Source organism: Phodopus roborovskii, unplaced genomic scaffold, assembly GCF_943737965.1.
Source record: "Phodopus roborovskii unplaced genomic scaffold, PHOROB, whole genome shotgun sequence".
Classification (NCBI taxonomy): Eukaryota; Metazoa; Chordata; class Mammalia; order Rodentia; family Cricetidae; genus Phodopus; species Phodopus roborovskii.
The window spans coordinates 11,373,129-11,389,243 of record NW_026126515.1 but is presented as its reverse complement, the minus strand read 5'-3'; the positions used below and the strand labels follow the sequence as shown (position 1 = coordinate 11,389,243).

At 37.7% G+C, this 16,115-nt stretch overlaps 1 protein-coding gene across 3 annotated transcripts in view; it reads left to right on the top strand.

The window, feature by feature from the left end:
- The window catches only part of Cep128 (centrosomal protein 128), a 319,467-nt gene that overhangs the window by 77,018 nt on the left and 226,334 nt on the right, over positions 1 to 16,115 (top strand). For all 3 annotated transcript variants that reach the window (XM_051196144.1, XM_051196145.1, XM_051196146.1), the window contains 2 exons: positions 986 to 1,118; positions 5,793 to 5,944. In XM_051196144.1, coding sequence (XP_051052101.1) covers positions 986 to 1,118; positions 5,793 to 5,944 — 285 coding nt within the window. The remainder of the gene's footprint in view (positions 1 to 985; positions 1,119 to 5,792; positions 5,945 to 16,115) is intronic.

Sequence of the window (16,115 nt, the reverse complement as noted above, 5' to 3'; positions counted from 1 at the left end):
CTATTTCCCATTCCTCGGAGATCCATGTATTCCTCCCTTGGGCCCTCTTTGTTACCTACCCTCTTTGGGTCTGTGTTTTATAACATGGTTATCCTTTACTTCTCAGTTAATATCCACATATGAGTGAGTACATACCATGTTTGTCTTTCTGGGTCTGGGTTAGCTCATTCAGGATGATTTTTTTTTTCTAGTTCTATCCGTGTACCTGCAAATTTTCTGATGCTATTGTTTTTAACAGCTGAGAAATATTCCATCATATAAATTTACCATATTTTCTTTATCCATACTTCAGTTGAGTGGCATCTAGGTTGTTTCCAGGTCCTGGATATTACAAAAAACATTCAATGAATATAGTTGAGCAAGCATCCTTGTAGTATGACTGAGCATCCTTTGGCTATATGCCAGTAGTGGTATAGCTGGGTCTTGAGGTAGACATATCATCTTTGCTTTAGGTTAAAGGGTGGTAAAGTTCAAGTATGTAAAAGAAAGTAAGGTACTGGGCTATTTTGAGAATAACTTGTGCAAATATCCTGTGGTAACCTTCCCATTTCCATAACTCAGATTTTCTCTGCAAGGCTACTGCAAGATACAAAATAATGTTCAACCTGGGAGCCACTTAATAATTATCTCAGACCATGGATACAGCTAGATGGTCATAATTATTTGGAAATAGAGATGTTTTGATTAAAACAAAAAAAGATTTTTGGGTTAAATTCCTAGAACTACAAAGGAAAAAAAAAGTAAGAGGTGTTGAAGTTTTTTGTCATTATGGACACAGGGAAGGAAAAGACATTCGTTGTGAATGGAAGTCCTTTCTACTGTGTGTGGGACAGCCTGGGCATTATGTTGGCTTTTTTCTTGCACCACAATAGCCCATTAGAGGCAGATATTTTCCCCCAGGGAATAGTTTAGAGTAATCTGTAAGTTCATTTGCTTTCTGCTTTTAAAGAATGGTAACAGTTTGATTTTTGATGAATGCTTTTAGGTGGAAGAACTGCGTACACAACTTACCAAAGCAGAAGGTGACCGCAAGGGTTTACAGAATCAAGTATCTTCCATTTCCAAGCAACAGTCAAACCAGCAGGATGATGAAAGAGAGGACTGGAGGTTTAGAAGAGGTATAATTCTGCATGCTGGCTATGTGGCTTCCCATCCCCAGAGGTGCTCTCCTCATGACATACTTAATCTTTTCAAATTTCTTAGTCATCTACAAGGTTTTCCAAGAAGTTGATCATATTCTAGAATCTGATTTGAATGTCTCTTTTGCTTTATTTTTCAACCCATTTCCATTGTCAAACCTGCTTGTCTCGTGGGCATTGTCTAAGAACAAACAACCAAAGGTTATGGTGAAGTTTTCAGTTTCTCTCTTCTCTTCCTTACATGTTTGTCTTTGTAAATAAGTTGTAAATGTGCCTTTATCTTATCTTTTCTTTTTGGCCTAACTTTAAGTAGGTGAACAATTAATATTAAGAGCCTTTAATCAGGAGATTGGAGAGTGAAATCCAGTCTCAGCTTGGCTCAATATTGATCATAGTTGAATCCAGAGAAATCTTCATTACTTAGCTCATTTGTACATTTCTGGTTCTTAGAGCCCTTTCACCAGCATTCATACCCATGAGCCTTCTTAGTTTCTCTGCCTTAGCTGTTCTAGTGTTCATGTTCTGTGTTTAGAAGTTGGTTTTGCCTAGTGTCTTATTGATGGCTTTTCTTACTTAGCATTTCTCCCAAGAAGCTGCTTGCTCCTATGCTTTAGCTAGCACCTGCTAGAAACAGCCCCAAGTCTGCCTCTGCTCAATCTCTGGTCTTCAGCCAGGCAGGTGGAGTTGCTGGTTGGTTCTTTCCATATGCTCATCTGCAGAATGTACAGTCAGCATCCTCTCGTCAAAGCATGCATGCTTTTTTGTTGCCTTTGGAATTATGTCCTTTAGTATCACGTAGGTATATATGACAGCTCTTTCCGTACCTATGTGAATGTGAAGTGTCTTGTTCCTTCCCTGTGATATGGTACTCACCCAGCCTTATCTGATTTTAATGATTCTGCTATTGAGTGCTTTCTCTCTATGTGATGATTGAGAAGCTAATAAAACAAAATAGTGCCAGGTATCCACTAGAGTAGGAGAAGTTTGCTATTTTCTGGGGTTTTACATTTTACCCTTCTTCCTTTTTTTCCTTCTTTCTTTTCTCCTGGAATTCTCAATAATTTTGTGTCAGTAATTGAAAAAACTGGAAAAGTTGTTGGTTTGACACATAACATACTGCTATGATTGCTCTTTATATATTCATGAAACTAAAATGTTTGAATTGTGGAAACTGTTGTGAGATTTGTAGTAAGTATCCCAGTTTACATTGTTGAGTTGGCTTTGTGCATAAATTGACAGTGATAATGGCCTGGAAACATTATCTTTTCTTTTCATTTGTACACAGTATTGAACATTATCAATAAGTTCTTGCTGAAATGAAATATTTCTAAGTAAAAAGCAAAATCAGGCCTTCTTTCTTCTTCTTTCTCTGTTGATGGTTTCATTCCCCAATTCAGATACTTCAGCCTAAAACACAAACATCTGAAAATTTCTTTCTTTTCTTCACTCATTAATTGGTCCCTACATCCTGTCTGTTATGTATCTGTCTTCCTCTTTCTCATTTTCTTCTATATTGTGAGACAAGATATCACTCTCTTGGTCAGCCTAGCTCTGCAGTTGTGATCACATGCTGAATTCTCTGGCTCTTGGGATTACAGGCACATGTCATTCACGGCTTCTGATAGCTTTCAAATCTGTCACCTGTTTTTCTTATTCCCCCACCCTAGTTTCTGCATGTGTCAGCTTACTTGTCCTTCCATTTTCCCTTGCTTTACTGTGTTGTGGCTCCCCTAAACCTCTCTTCTATCCTGCCACTCAGAGCATCCTTCTAAGACAGCAGCTGTTTGTTTTATTATCTTCACTAAAACCTATCACTACAGCGTGTTGGATTTTTACGAGATAAGATGTATTTCGCACTCCCTTATGGTGGAACTATTCTAGGGAGAAAGGTACTGTTCACTTCAATGAGTAAATGTATTTTATATAATACACACACATACATGTATATGTACATATGCATATATATATATATATATATAAATGTTCTAGTATGTAGCTACACTAATGTTTATATGTATCATGAAAAATATCATATGCCATGTTACAGAGGCTTTTTATGCATATAGAATTCTACATATGCTTATTCTACATATACTCCACAATGTATTAACAAAATATATTGTAAAACATACATCTATGGAGGCCAGTCTAGCCTTGAATTTGTGATCCTCCTGCCTTAGCCTCTTGAGAACTGGAATTAATTGGTGTGTGTGTGTGTGTGTGTGTACATATGAGAGAGCGGAAGAGAGAGAGAGAGAGATAAACTATCTGGCTCTCTAAAATACTTGTTATTTAACCTGCAAGATCAAATCTTACTATTCCATGGTACTGGGGATAAATTTACAGGTCCCAGTCCCTGGACATGCATGAAATCCATTCTGTCTCTGTCTCTTCCTGTCCTTGTGTTTGTTAATTACTGAGTGTGAAGTTACCTGAATATTAAATCCTGTTTTATAGCTGCATTTTATGCTGTTTTCGTTATCAAGGGTAATACCCCAATGTCATCTCTCCTAGCTTGTTACGAGAAAGTTTTTTCGCCGGTCTGGTCCCAAAGCCAAGTTAGCCCCAAATAATACACAGAGACTCTGTATTAGATATAATTCTGTTGGCCAGGTACTAGTTTCTTATCGGCTAGCTCTGCCTTAATTAACCCATTTCTATTAATCTAAGTATTTCCACATGGTCTCATCTTATCAGAGAGTGGGCCCGGACCTCTGTTCTCTCCAGTCTCTCCATGCTGACTCTTCCCTACTACTTCCTCGAATCCTCCTTGTCTCCTAATCCTGCCTATCTTGCTTTCCTATTGGCCAACAGTGCTTTATTCATTAACCAGTATGAGAAACATATTTGCAGAATGGCATCTCCCATCACTAGCTATGTATCTATTGTGTAAGTATGGCTCAGTTTCCCATTCTCACTGTGTTTTTTTTTATTGTCATTATGTTTAGGTATGTTACTTGTATCCCTGCTCTCTCCAAGACCTTTATCATGAAGGGGTATTGGATTTTGTCAAAGGCTTTTTCAGCATCTAATGAGATGTCCATATTATTTTTTTTTCAGTTTGTTTATATAGTAGATTACATTGATGGATTTTTGTATGTTGAACCATCCCTGTATCTCTGGGATTAAACTTAGTTGGTCATGGTGGATGATTTCTCGGAGGTGTTCTTGGATTCGATTTGCCAGTATTTTATTGAGTATTTTTGCATTAGTGTTCATGAGGGATATTGGTCTGTAATTCTCTTAGTTGTGTGGTTTGAGTAACAGGGTAGCTGTGGCCTTCATCGAAACAGTTGGGCAATGTTCCTTTCATTTCTATTGTGTGGAACAATTTGAGGAGTATTGGTATTGTCTCTTCTGTGAAGTTCTGGTAGAATTCTGTGCTGAACCCATTTGGCCCTGGGCTTTTTTTTTTTGGTTGGGAGACTTTTGATGACTGTTTTTATTTTCATAGATTATAGGTCTATCCCCCACCCCGACCCTCACCCCTGAAGCAGGGTTTCTCTGTATTGCTTTGGAGTCTGACCTGGAACTAGCTCTATAGACTTGGCTGGCCTTGAATTCACAGAGACCTGCCTGCTTCTGCCTCCCGAATTCTGGGATTAAAGATGTGTGCCACCAATGCCCGGCTGATTATAGGTCTATTTTATTTGTTTATCTGATCTTGACTTAATTTTGGTATGTGGGACTTATCCAGAAAATTGTCCTTTTTCTTTACATTTTCTAATTTTGTAGAGTATAGGTTTTTGTAATATGACCTGATGATTCTCTGGATTTTCTCAGTGTCTGTTATGTCTCCCTTTTCATTTCTAATTTTGTTAATTTGGATATTCTCTCTTTGTCTTTTGGTTAGTTTGGATAAAGTTTTGTCTATCTTGTTGCTTTTCTCAAAGAACCAAGTCTTTGTTTCATTGATTATTTGTATTGTTTTCTTTGTTTCTTGTCAGTGAATTTTTATGTTAGCCATCCTTATATGTGAAAAACATGATAAAAAGTCCTATGTCTAATTGACCAAGCATTTTTGTTGAATTAAATAATTAATCTATATTGTTTAGTGTTCTAATTTCAAGCATAGCCTTTCTAATTTCAAGCATAACCTTTAGAATTTTGGAGAATTAGTGAACCAGCAGTCTTACAGAGATGGGGGACAATTATCTGTTATTACTATGTATGAACAACATTTCACTGTGTAAGCCTCAATAGCATCAGTATATAGCAGCCTAGTTGAATTTAGTGTTTTTGCTTTAAAGTTTGCATGTGATGTAAACACGCAAAGAATGTAGTTATCAAAAGATATAGGGGTTTCCTGTAATAAATTGTATTAGAAATTAGGAAACTCCGAAAATATTACTGCATCATAAAATATAGTGGTGTAACTGCCTATGTGGTTTTGAAAACTCTGTAAGTATTGACACTGCATTTGACTTTGATTGATACTGTACTTTGAATTTAGCTGACTGGGGCATGATACTGTGGTGCTTATGAATGTATGGGAACCCTGATGCTTGAGATGACAGACTGGAGAAATCTGCAATGCCTGGCTGTGGATTCTATTAGCTAGGGCATTAAGACACAAAGGCTTAATAATAACTGTCGGACAGTACATTCTCCTATGAATAAAGAGTAACCAAAGCTTTTCCTTTACCTCCGCAGGGGTAGAGCGGGAGAAACAGAGTCTGGAGAAGCAGATGGCAGAACTGCGAGTGCACCTGAATTTTAACGCCATGGCTTCCGAGTTAGAGGAAGTGAAGCGGTGCATGGAACGGAAAGAGCAGGAGAAAGCAAGTTTGGCGGCCCAAGTAGAGGTGATGTCTTATCTCCAATCTGTATTTGAAAGACAACTTACTGGAACTGCTTAGAGGAATTTTAGTCAGAAGTCGTATTATTCTGAGAGGTACTTTTGGAGGTGAATAATATAAAACGAAGCAACCACTACTTGACTCCCATATAGCGCCTCGGTAGGGCTTGGATTTTTCTTTTGGGTCTCCCAAGTGACGTCTTTTATTAGTTTCCTTCGTTATTTCGTAGAGAAAGCCTTTTCTCTTCTTAAACTTGAAGTTACTTTTGGTCCTGCAACTCAGAAGGGTTTTCTCCTCCGAGAAAGCAGTGATTTACTTTGGGGATGAATGTGGCGGATGGCAGAGAGAAAAGAACGCAGCAGCGATGTGTCTTTGGAACGCGTCAGGTTATGTGTAGCTGTTCACCCGAGGTAGCGCTGTGATGCCTCCAGGAACTGGAGTTACGGGCTGCTCACGAATATGTGGTAACCGTGAATGAAGCAAAAGCAGGCAGCTGTCATTTCCTGTATGACTTCTAGCTAGCATAGATGAGGTAATTATCAGAATATATTAAAAATCAAAGAAAAGGACCTCATGAAAGGAAATAACTTAATTCTAATTATGCAAATTAGCTCAAATGTAGCTGGCACATTTGGAAATAGATATGTATCAGCTCTCCCCCCTGCATCTGTTTATTAGAGCAGTTGTCTTCTAATAAGTTGCCACATTTGAAGAGTTTCCATAATTATAATGATAGGTAGAAAATTGATGCTCACAGCTCCTAACTTTATATAACCCCAAGGAAGTACTGATTCTTCTTCAGTCCTAGTTTCTCTTTTATCTTGTCAGCATGCCACTAAAAATACCTGTTAGATTCCATTCAAGATTTAGAGCATGGAGATAGCAAAGATAAAGAAATATTGGCATACTCTTTCCTCTCTAGATATCTAGTAAACACCAGAAATAGCTCCATTGCAACCAAAGACTTCCAAAATTTCCTTCACGGGTATTAGCGTGGCCCCTGGTCCTGCTGATGAAAGTGCCAAAATAGGGTTATTTAGCAGCAGTTAAGTGGGGCTCAAACAGAACAGCAAGTATTAAAGGTAAACCACAACAAATGACTGCAGTGGTGTTAACCTCAGGGTGTGCTTTGTTGTCTTCTCCCCTTTCCCTCTTCTGTTTCTTCTGTTATATAAATTGGGTGGTGGGAGGAAATCCGGAAATCCATGGGCATTTAAAAATGGTTTATAGTAGTTTAATAGTGACCTCATGGAGCCCAACTTTCTCTGTTTCTCACTTAGTAATAATCCTTGGGAATGATTTTTGTATAGGTTGGGACTGGGTTTGGTTTGCAAAGCCACTGGAGAGAGGCTTACATTCACATACCAGTATTCCTCATTGTCAGTTACATTTCAGGTGCTCTTAAAACATTGTAATGTTCTGCGTGCGTGTGTGTGTGTGTGTGTGTGTGTGTGTGTGTGTGTGTGTGTGTGTCCGTCCCATCGCCTTTAAGAAGACATTGCAAAGAGGTAGTATTCATGTCTAGGAAAAGGAGTTCTACTTTTTAGCTTCCTCTCCTCTGCCCCCACCCCTCCTTTTGAGACATGGTCTGTCTCTGTAGCCCAGAGTGGCCTTAGATTCACTACATAACCCAGGCTGGCTTCAAATTCCTGCCTTAGCAGTCTTAGTGCTAAGATTATAAGATTCTTACCTTTAAATAATAAAATGAACTAAATGTCTGTCACTTGTTTTGGATTTAGCAATACTTCTGATTATGCCTTGTTTGTTTTTCATACCTTGTGGTTCTGTTCTCAAAGTGCTATCTAGTATTGACTTTGTGAGAAGTAAAGGTTATAGATCACTGAGTTGTAGCTGCTGACAGTTGAGACTACCTCAGAAATATAGTCAAATGTCATTTAGTTTCTCGGGCATTAAAAAAAAAAAAACGTTAGATAATTTGGGACTGTTGGGCTATTGTTGCCTTAGGTACTTTGTAACGAAATAGAAATTTATCTCCTTTAGTTGTGTGTGTGTGTGTTTGTGTGTGTGTGTGTGTGAGTGTGTGTGTCTGATTTGCATATGTGTATATGTAGTTATATGACCAGGCTAGTAGAAGACATCAAATATCTTGTCCTATTACTTTTCACTTTGTTCCCTTGAGAAAGGGTCACTGAACTTGGAGCTGGATGAGAGCTCAGCAAGCGCTAGTGGTCTTGTTCCAGCTTCTTAGGTGGGCACTGGGGATCTGAACTCAGGACTCAGGCCCTCATGTTTATACAGCAAGTGTTCCAAGCTAGTTCTTGAAAGCACATTGGTTTCTGTAAGAGCGGTCAATCTTTGCTTTGTCCAACCATTGCATTAGCTTTTGTGTTGAGAATAGGTATCTGAAGCAATAGTTTTATATTGGGAGATGACAGTGAAAATATCTCTTGGCAATCCCAAATGGAAGGAAGCTGTGTTTGAGTTTGTGTAATTTTTGCTTCACATCCTACCTAAGAATTTCAATCTGTAAATGCATGGAAAGGTAGAGCATTTTCCCCTTCTTCTAAACTCAGGTTGAACCTCATTAACCTTGATGGGTTATTTGTATTCATAAGAATTCCAAGCACCCTCAATCAGTGATTCCCCCTGATTTAATCTCTGCCTCCGTCTTCTATTAACTTAACTCTTCATGAAAAAAAAAAAAAAATCTGACTTTTAAATACAGATAAGAACTTGAAGGAAAATAAAAAAATCCACCAAACCACCCAAACTAAACCAAGCTGCCGAACATAACTTAGATTAAACTGAGAGGAATAGTGGAGTGACAGCCGACATGATCATTCATAAGAAAAAGAAAGACTGGGCCTGCAGTTCTAGAATGTACTTTTACAAAAGAGGAAGTAGTGAAAAAGCCAAAGCCCAAAACCATATTTAGTACACTAGAGTCAGAGAAGTATTTCTTTCAGCCTTACGTTTCCTGTACAGATCTAACGAATTAGTAGGGAAGTGCCACTCTTGGTACCCGGATTCTTGGAGACAGAGGTCTGAAGACCTTTATTAGTCTGCATGCATTTCTCTGTTTAAAACCCCAGGAGCCCTTTCCTAATCCAAATGGATGGTGTAAAATAAGGCACTGTTCCCTTTCCTAATCCAAATGGATGGTGTAAAATAAGGCACTGTTCCCTTTCCTAATCCAAATGGATGGTGTAAAATAAGGCACTGTTCCTCATTTTTAATCTTTGAGATACATTTTTAAGAAAACATAGAAGTCAGATTTATTGAACATGGTGGCACTTAGTCTATTTCTAAATTTGTGACAAATTGTCAAGTCTGTCAATGCTCTGTGCTCCTAAGTGTTTATGAAAGGTGTCTCTTGGCAGAGGTACTCTGTAAGTGAAAACACCAAACCCAAGCAGACCTTATAGTTCCGGGAGGGGTTAGTTTAATTCCCACATCCTTTCTCCAGTAGGACTTTAAGGATTTGGGAAATAAGGCTGCCTTTCTATTTTCTGTACCCTGTCAGTGGCATGAAGAATTCTGTAGGCTAGAAAGCAGAAGTGGACTGAATGTCTTGTTTTCATTAAGGCATCACTAATATCATTTGAAGATATTAAAGAAATAATTAAGGAATGAGAGTATTTTCAAGTTTTCTTTTCTAATATCATGGTATCTTCTCATTTTTGAAACAACACAGACATATTTAACATTGTGTCTGCATGTTGTGTCTGTTATGCATTTGTGTGTGAGTAACACCTAGAAGAAATAGGATAGTAAGTGTGATACACTAATTGTGAAGTATCAGCAGCTTCATATTAGTTATAGGTTGATTTAATGTCTAAAGCAATTAAAAACAAAATACAGCTTTGGATATAATAACTTAGCTTGGAAAAATGCGTAATCTGAAGTCAATGAGATGCTGCTATGGTAGAGTATGAGTCCTTTAGTACCACAGATACCATTAAGAGGTATTCCCAGGCTTTGCAACATGTAAAATTTGCTGTTTCTGCATTACTCCTGCAGCCTTTATTGTTACCTTATCTTTAGAGAAATTTTAATTTGATAGCCTATCACTTGACAAATTAAATTATTATTTATATGTTTGTTTCAGGGAACTTTCTACAAGGGCATAAAATGAGACAAGATTATATTCAGCCTCACACAAGCATTGACAGCTCTGATATACCCTTCGAAGTTTGCAAATAGTAAAATTATCTCTGTAAAATATAAAGTTAAATTATTCTTGTATATTCTGAAAACAGCGTTTTAGGTGTTGATAGGTAACATGACTGATCAAACAAAAGCCAGTGTTAGTGATTTTCCTCCCCAGGTCCACTGAATGCATTTGATGTGCTATATTTCATTTAGGTAAAGAGTGGGTTATATCAAATGTACAGTCTCCTTTTTATGGGTACCAGTAACGATAGGAGATTAGAGTCAGGCAAACTTTTGTCAGTTCCGTGTTAAAGAGCAGGGTAGTTACTGCCTTTAATGGCGCACTAGGTTTTTGCAGATAAGCCATATGACTTCATATTAGTTAGGTTTCTACTTCTAATGAAAAACATTTAGCTGACTTAAAGCACCATAAGTGGACAAGGCACATTTGGATTAGAGTTTAAAGGAACATGGTCTTTTTGGCAGCAGGGAAGGTGGCAGCAGGAACCCTAGGGAGCTTTTTCCTATTCACTCAGGGACCCCAGCCATGGGATGGTGTCCCCTGTATTCAGGGTAGGTCTTCCCTCCCTCAGTTAAAGCTTTTTGAAACAGCCTCATAGTTACATCCTGAAGTAGTTCCTGTTGTGATTGTAAATGCTGCCATGCTGACAGAGAACATTAATCACTACAGGCGTATATTTTTAAGGCTTTGAAATAATTAGAGATTTATTAACAAATCAAGGAAAACAGGCTTTTCCTTGATTTTGTTGAAGTTCCAAGTTCATTGGTTTTGACATCGTTTAGCAGCACTTTTTCCCTGTCTTGTGTGCTGGATCACTAACTGGGAAGTACAGGGAAGACTCCTGGGCCCACTAAAGGTGAAAGATGCTGGGAAACCTCTTAGACTTTCACCCTATGTGTTAACTGCTTGCATCATGGATCAACTGAAAATGTGCTAAACACAAGGATTGCCACATGGTAGCATAGCTTTGTCCAGTGCTCTATCCCAACAAAAGCAAGTACTTGTATGAGTTATATGATTTGTCATGTAGGGTTTACCATTCAGTCACCATAATCAAAAAAGAAAGAAAATGAGAAAACAAAATACAGCAACTAGGAAACAGAAATAACCATATGGGCTCTTTGGGTATTGAAATATTGGAGTTATCAGAAATCAATTTTAAAATAAGAGTTATTTCTATGTTATCAAATTAATAACTATAGCAGATAATTAGAAATTGTAAAGAGAATTATTCCAAAATCCTATAACCTATATAAAATAGCTGAAATTAATAGCCAAACAGGCAGGGTTTATGGCTTCATGAAGAAAGCAAATTTCATGTTGTTACCACATTGACACTATCCTTATTGAGATGTGGTTGGCTTCAGTTTAGCTATTAATTCATTCGTCTAGTTTTCTTTCTGTTAAATCCATACAAGCTAGAGTTACCTGCCAAGTCTCTCTTCTTCTGAGGCGAAGTACCTCAATCAGGTTGGCCTTTGGCCACATCTGTGAGGTATTGTCTTGAGTGCTAATAGATGTGGGAGGGCTCAGCCCACTGGGGACAGTACCACACCTATTTGTAGGTGGTCCTGAGCTATATATGAAGGCTAGCTGATTGAGGCAGATGGTGGATTCAGAGATGAACAATATTCCTCCATTCTTGCTAGTTCTTGATTGAGTTCCTGCCTTCACTTCCCTCGTTGATGGGTTGTGACCTCAAGATGTAAGCCAAATAAACCCTGTCCTCTCCAAGTTGCTGTTGGTTCTAGTGTTTTGCTACACTAACAGAAGAGCAAGCTAGGCCGGCTGTGGTCAGGGTGTTGGAGTCAGTGTTTCATCATATCGTGTAGAAATGAAGGGCTGATAGGTAGCAATTGGTTTCATCCTGCAGTTCTCTTAGTGTTTAGATAAGGCTGTTCTATTAGCCCCATATTCTTTCAGTTTTTGTTTATCTGGGAATGTTCTTATTTTAATTTTAAAGGATAGTTTTGCTGGTTCTGACACTTTAATTGCCTTTCTTTTAGCCACTAGAATATAGTGCATGTATGTTTTCTGGTTTCAATTAAAATTTTATTTTGTTTTTTGTTATGTGATACAGAGTCTTACGCAGGCAAGGCTATCCTTGAATTCACTCTGTAGCCAAGGATGACTTTGAATTTCTTCTGATCCTTCTACATGCTTGGATTACAGGAGTGGGCCAGCATGCCAAGTTTAAGTGACTGGAGATCAGACCCAGAGCTTTGTGCATTTGCATTCCAGGAAAGTAATTTATCAACTGAGATACAACCCAGCTCTCACTTACTGTCCGTGAGAAATCAGATTATAATCTTACTGAATTCCCTTATTTGTTGAACCACCTTTCTCTTTCTGTCTTCAAGGTTTTCTTGAGATCTGTCTTGACATTTGACCATAATTCATGGTAATTTAATCCCATATTTATTTCTCTTGAAATTCCCTGTACATGTAGACTAATAGTTTATTTCAGCTTCTGGAGTTTTTAAGCTTTTGCCTTTTCCACTATTTTTCTCTCCTTCCTTTCCATTTGGTATTCTTACCAAATGTGAGTTTGATGTCTTCTTACATTTCTCTGAGGTCATATTTATTTATTTATTTTTTAAAATTCTTTTTAGTTAAGATTGTATGGACCCCATTGATTGTAGACTCTTTGGTAATACAAATTAACTATTGAGACTTTGATGTAGATCTTTCATTTCAGTTTACAAGCATACCTTCTAGTTCCAGATTTCCCATTAAAAAATACAGTCATGATTTGAATTGTAATGTTCTTCATGGACTCAGTTATTTGAATTCTTGACCCCCTAGCCTGCAAGCCTGTTTGCAGCAGTTGTAGAACATTTGGAGTTGGTGTGGTTGGTAGTAGTTGTGTCTTTAGGTCAGGCTGTGACAACCTCACCTGCTCCTGGCCCAAGTTCTTTCTGTTTCCTTTGCTGCCGAGATGTTAGTGGTGTCTGCTGCAGGCTGTCATCAACTCAGCCTGTTCTTGTGCCATGATGGACTGTACTCTGTGAACTTTGAGCCCAAAGAAGTCCTTCTCACCTTAAGTTGCTTCTTTTGGGTATTTGGTCACAGCAACCAGAACAGTAATATTACAAGTGGCTTCTGCCCTTTTATGGCTTTATTTGATGAGATATTATTATTATTACACCTTCGTCCATAAGTGGTTACTTTAGCTCTTTGAATATAATAGCCAATATGAAGTCTTTGGTAACTTTTCTTCAAAGGCTATGTCTGTGTTCTTTCCCACTTATGCCACACTTTTCTATTTTGCAGAATGTCATAATTTTTGATGAAATGGGGTAGTTTAGATAATATTTGTATTATGTACTTCTGATACACTTCCTATCCTTCAAAAGATAATCTAGTGAGTTGGATGATACACTTCATTTAAACCGTTCCCTCCCCCCCCCCCCCCGGGCAGTGTGCTATGTCTGAACTCATGTCTACAACATGTGTATGGTTTTTATTATCTGAGACGCCTCAGGCTTTAGCTGGGATTTTTTGGCACACTGTTTTCCTCATCTCCCCATCAAATACCTGACATATCCAACTCTGTTGCTATGCTATCCGTTATTAGCTCTCACCAAATTTAACCTGGTTGGTCTTTTACAACAATGTATTGAATTGCTCTGTAATGGTGCATTACAATAACATTACAGGTTAGCTTATGTTGAGTTTCTCATTGTCAACATATGTTGTGAAGTTGAGCATAATGTCCTCTTAGTTTGTCCTAGACTTCTTTGTGACGACATCAGTACTGGGGAGGTGTGGGTATATACTTTTCACTGATGCCTGTTTTGGCCTGCTATATTACACAGCAGTTTGTTCCACCTCATTCAGAAAGATCCCCAAGCTAATCTGTTTAAGGCAGAATAGTTTTATACAAGATGTATCCATGTTTTTTGTTCTTTAAAATTTTTAAGATTTGTTTTACTATTTTATGTGTAGAAGTGTTTTGTCTACAAGTTTGTATGTGGACTGTGCCTATGCCTGGTGTCCACAGAGGTCAGATCCCTGGTACTATAGTTATAGACAGTTGTGGACTGCCATGTGGGTGCTGGGAATCAAACCACTGCAAGTGCATTAACTGCCCTTGATTACCAAGCCATCTCTCCAGCCCTGAACTTTCTATTTTCAAAGTGTCAAGGTAAACATCAAGAGTTATGCAGCTGAAATTATGAGTCTAATGGACTGTGAAAAAAATAAGAAAATACAAATGTACTTTAAGATGTATGTGTTAGGGTCAGATTTCCCTCATGTATTGCTGGGACCTAGAAGTTAATTTTAATACCTCCTTGTATTTTAAGTTAAACATTGTGAAGAAATATGTATTTAAAATCTATAATGAGCATACCAGTTAATGAAAAAGTTAATATTTCATTTTTTCACAGAGATGAATGCATTTAATTAATTGAACATTTTTTTCCTGTACTTTGTTTAGACCTGGTGTGATACTTCATTAAAAAGTATGTTGCTATATGAAACACATGTTCTCATAGGCTGTGTGGAGAAACAATTATTTTTAATCACCTAGACTTAAGGGATCTAATATTTTGGATTAGTGTCATGTATGTGTCTCTCTACTTATTAGGGGGAAATGATAACAGTGTGTGTAGTTAAAATTAATATGCTAGAAATGGAAAGTTATATAAGATTCTTTTGACATGGTACTAAAGTGGCCCTTGATGTCTTACTTTCTCCAAAACTTGGTAACAATTTGAATCAGTTTAATGTGTGTTTTGTGTGAGGTAAGAATTTGATCCCAGATTTTAATTGTGCATTCTGCTTTGCCATTCCTGTACTTTAAAAGAGACCCTGTATATGATGGCCTCAGTGAGTGACGGCCTCATGTAGATGTGTTTCAAAGCTGTGGACTTGCTATGATTGACTCAAGTTCTTTTGTTCAGAGAGGCTTGTCTTAGTCCTCCTGACTGGACATTGCGTTGTTCTTTCAGTACCAGTACAGAAAACACTGAAATTATCCTGAAATGAGTGAGTTCATCAAGACATGCAGTAGCATGTCAGGCTAATTTTCAGCTGAGGTGAGTGGGGGCATGATTTAATTGAAAATCTGAGAATTTCAGGTGAAACCCTGTTATATTGTCTGTTCAGTGAAGGTCAGACTTTATAACATTGCATGACTCTAGGTCCTTTTGTAACCCTAAGTGTTGTTAACATAATTACCAGACCAGGTCTTCCTAGGCTTCAAGAAGCATTAGAAGCTGATGCTGCAAAACCCTCAGAGGCAATATGGAAAGAGTATCTCTTTCACCCTGGGGCAATATGGTAAAGGTTTCTTAGACCACTATTAGTAGCAAAGAGGGATTAAGAATATAACCTTTGCCTTACTTCTGCTTTCCAAATCTCTCTTTATCACATTTGTTTTATGGATCTGATTTGTATTGGAGAAAGCCTAGCTCAGGAGAGCTTGGGGGAGTCTTTGTTCACAGGGCCGTTATTATGGATAATTTGTTGAATTTCTTTCAGATGGTAGTTTATTTATGTGAAATCTTATTTATAGTGGCTTGTTGACCATTGTTTGCTTTAGGGCTATTGCTTTCATGTTTTTGAAGAACAAAGCTTTGAATGCCAATGCTTGAGATGCCATTTTGTGTTAACGTGCTGTTCCCGTATGTTCAGATATGTGCTATTATTCACTGCCATGTGTTTCTAGAAACTTCATTGTGGCACCAGTTATTCTTGTTTGGTTGAAGAGGTCTTATGAGAAATATTGTCAGGAACACTTGTTTTCTTACCAAAGATTTATAATCAAATGATTACTCTTAAAGTAAATTTACTAAAAATATAGAAAGTTTAACTTGCTATAATAATTAAAATGTAAAAGTTATTCTTTATGTCCATTAAATAACTATAATCTAAATATTTGTATAGCTTTATAAAGTGCATTTTTTTTGTTGTTGTGGGACATTTAACAGTGTGCATAAACATAAGACTATAGTTACTGTATGCTTGATATATATGCGTGTGTGTGTGTGTGTGTGTGTGTGTGTGTGTGTGTGTGTGTGTGTGTCTTTGGGAGGC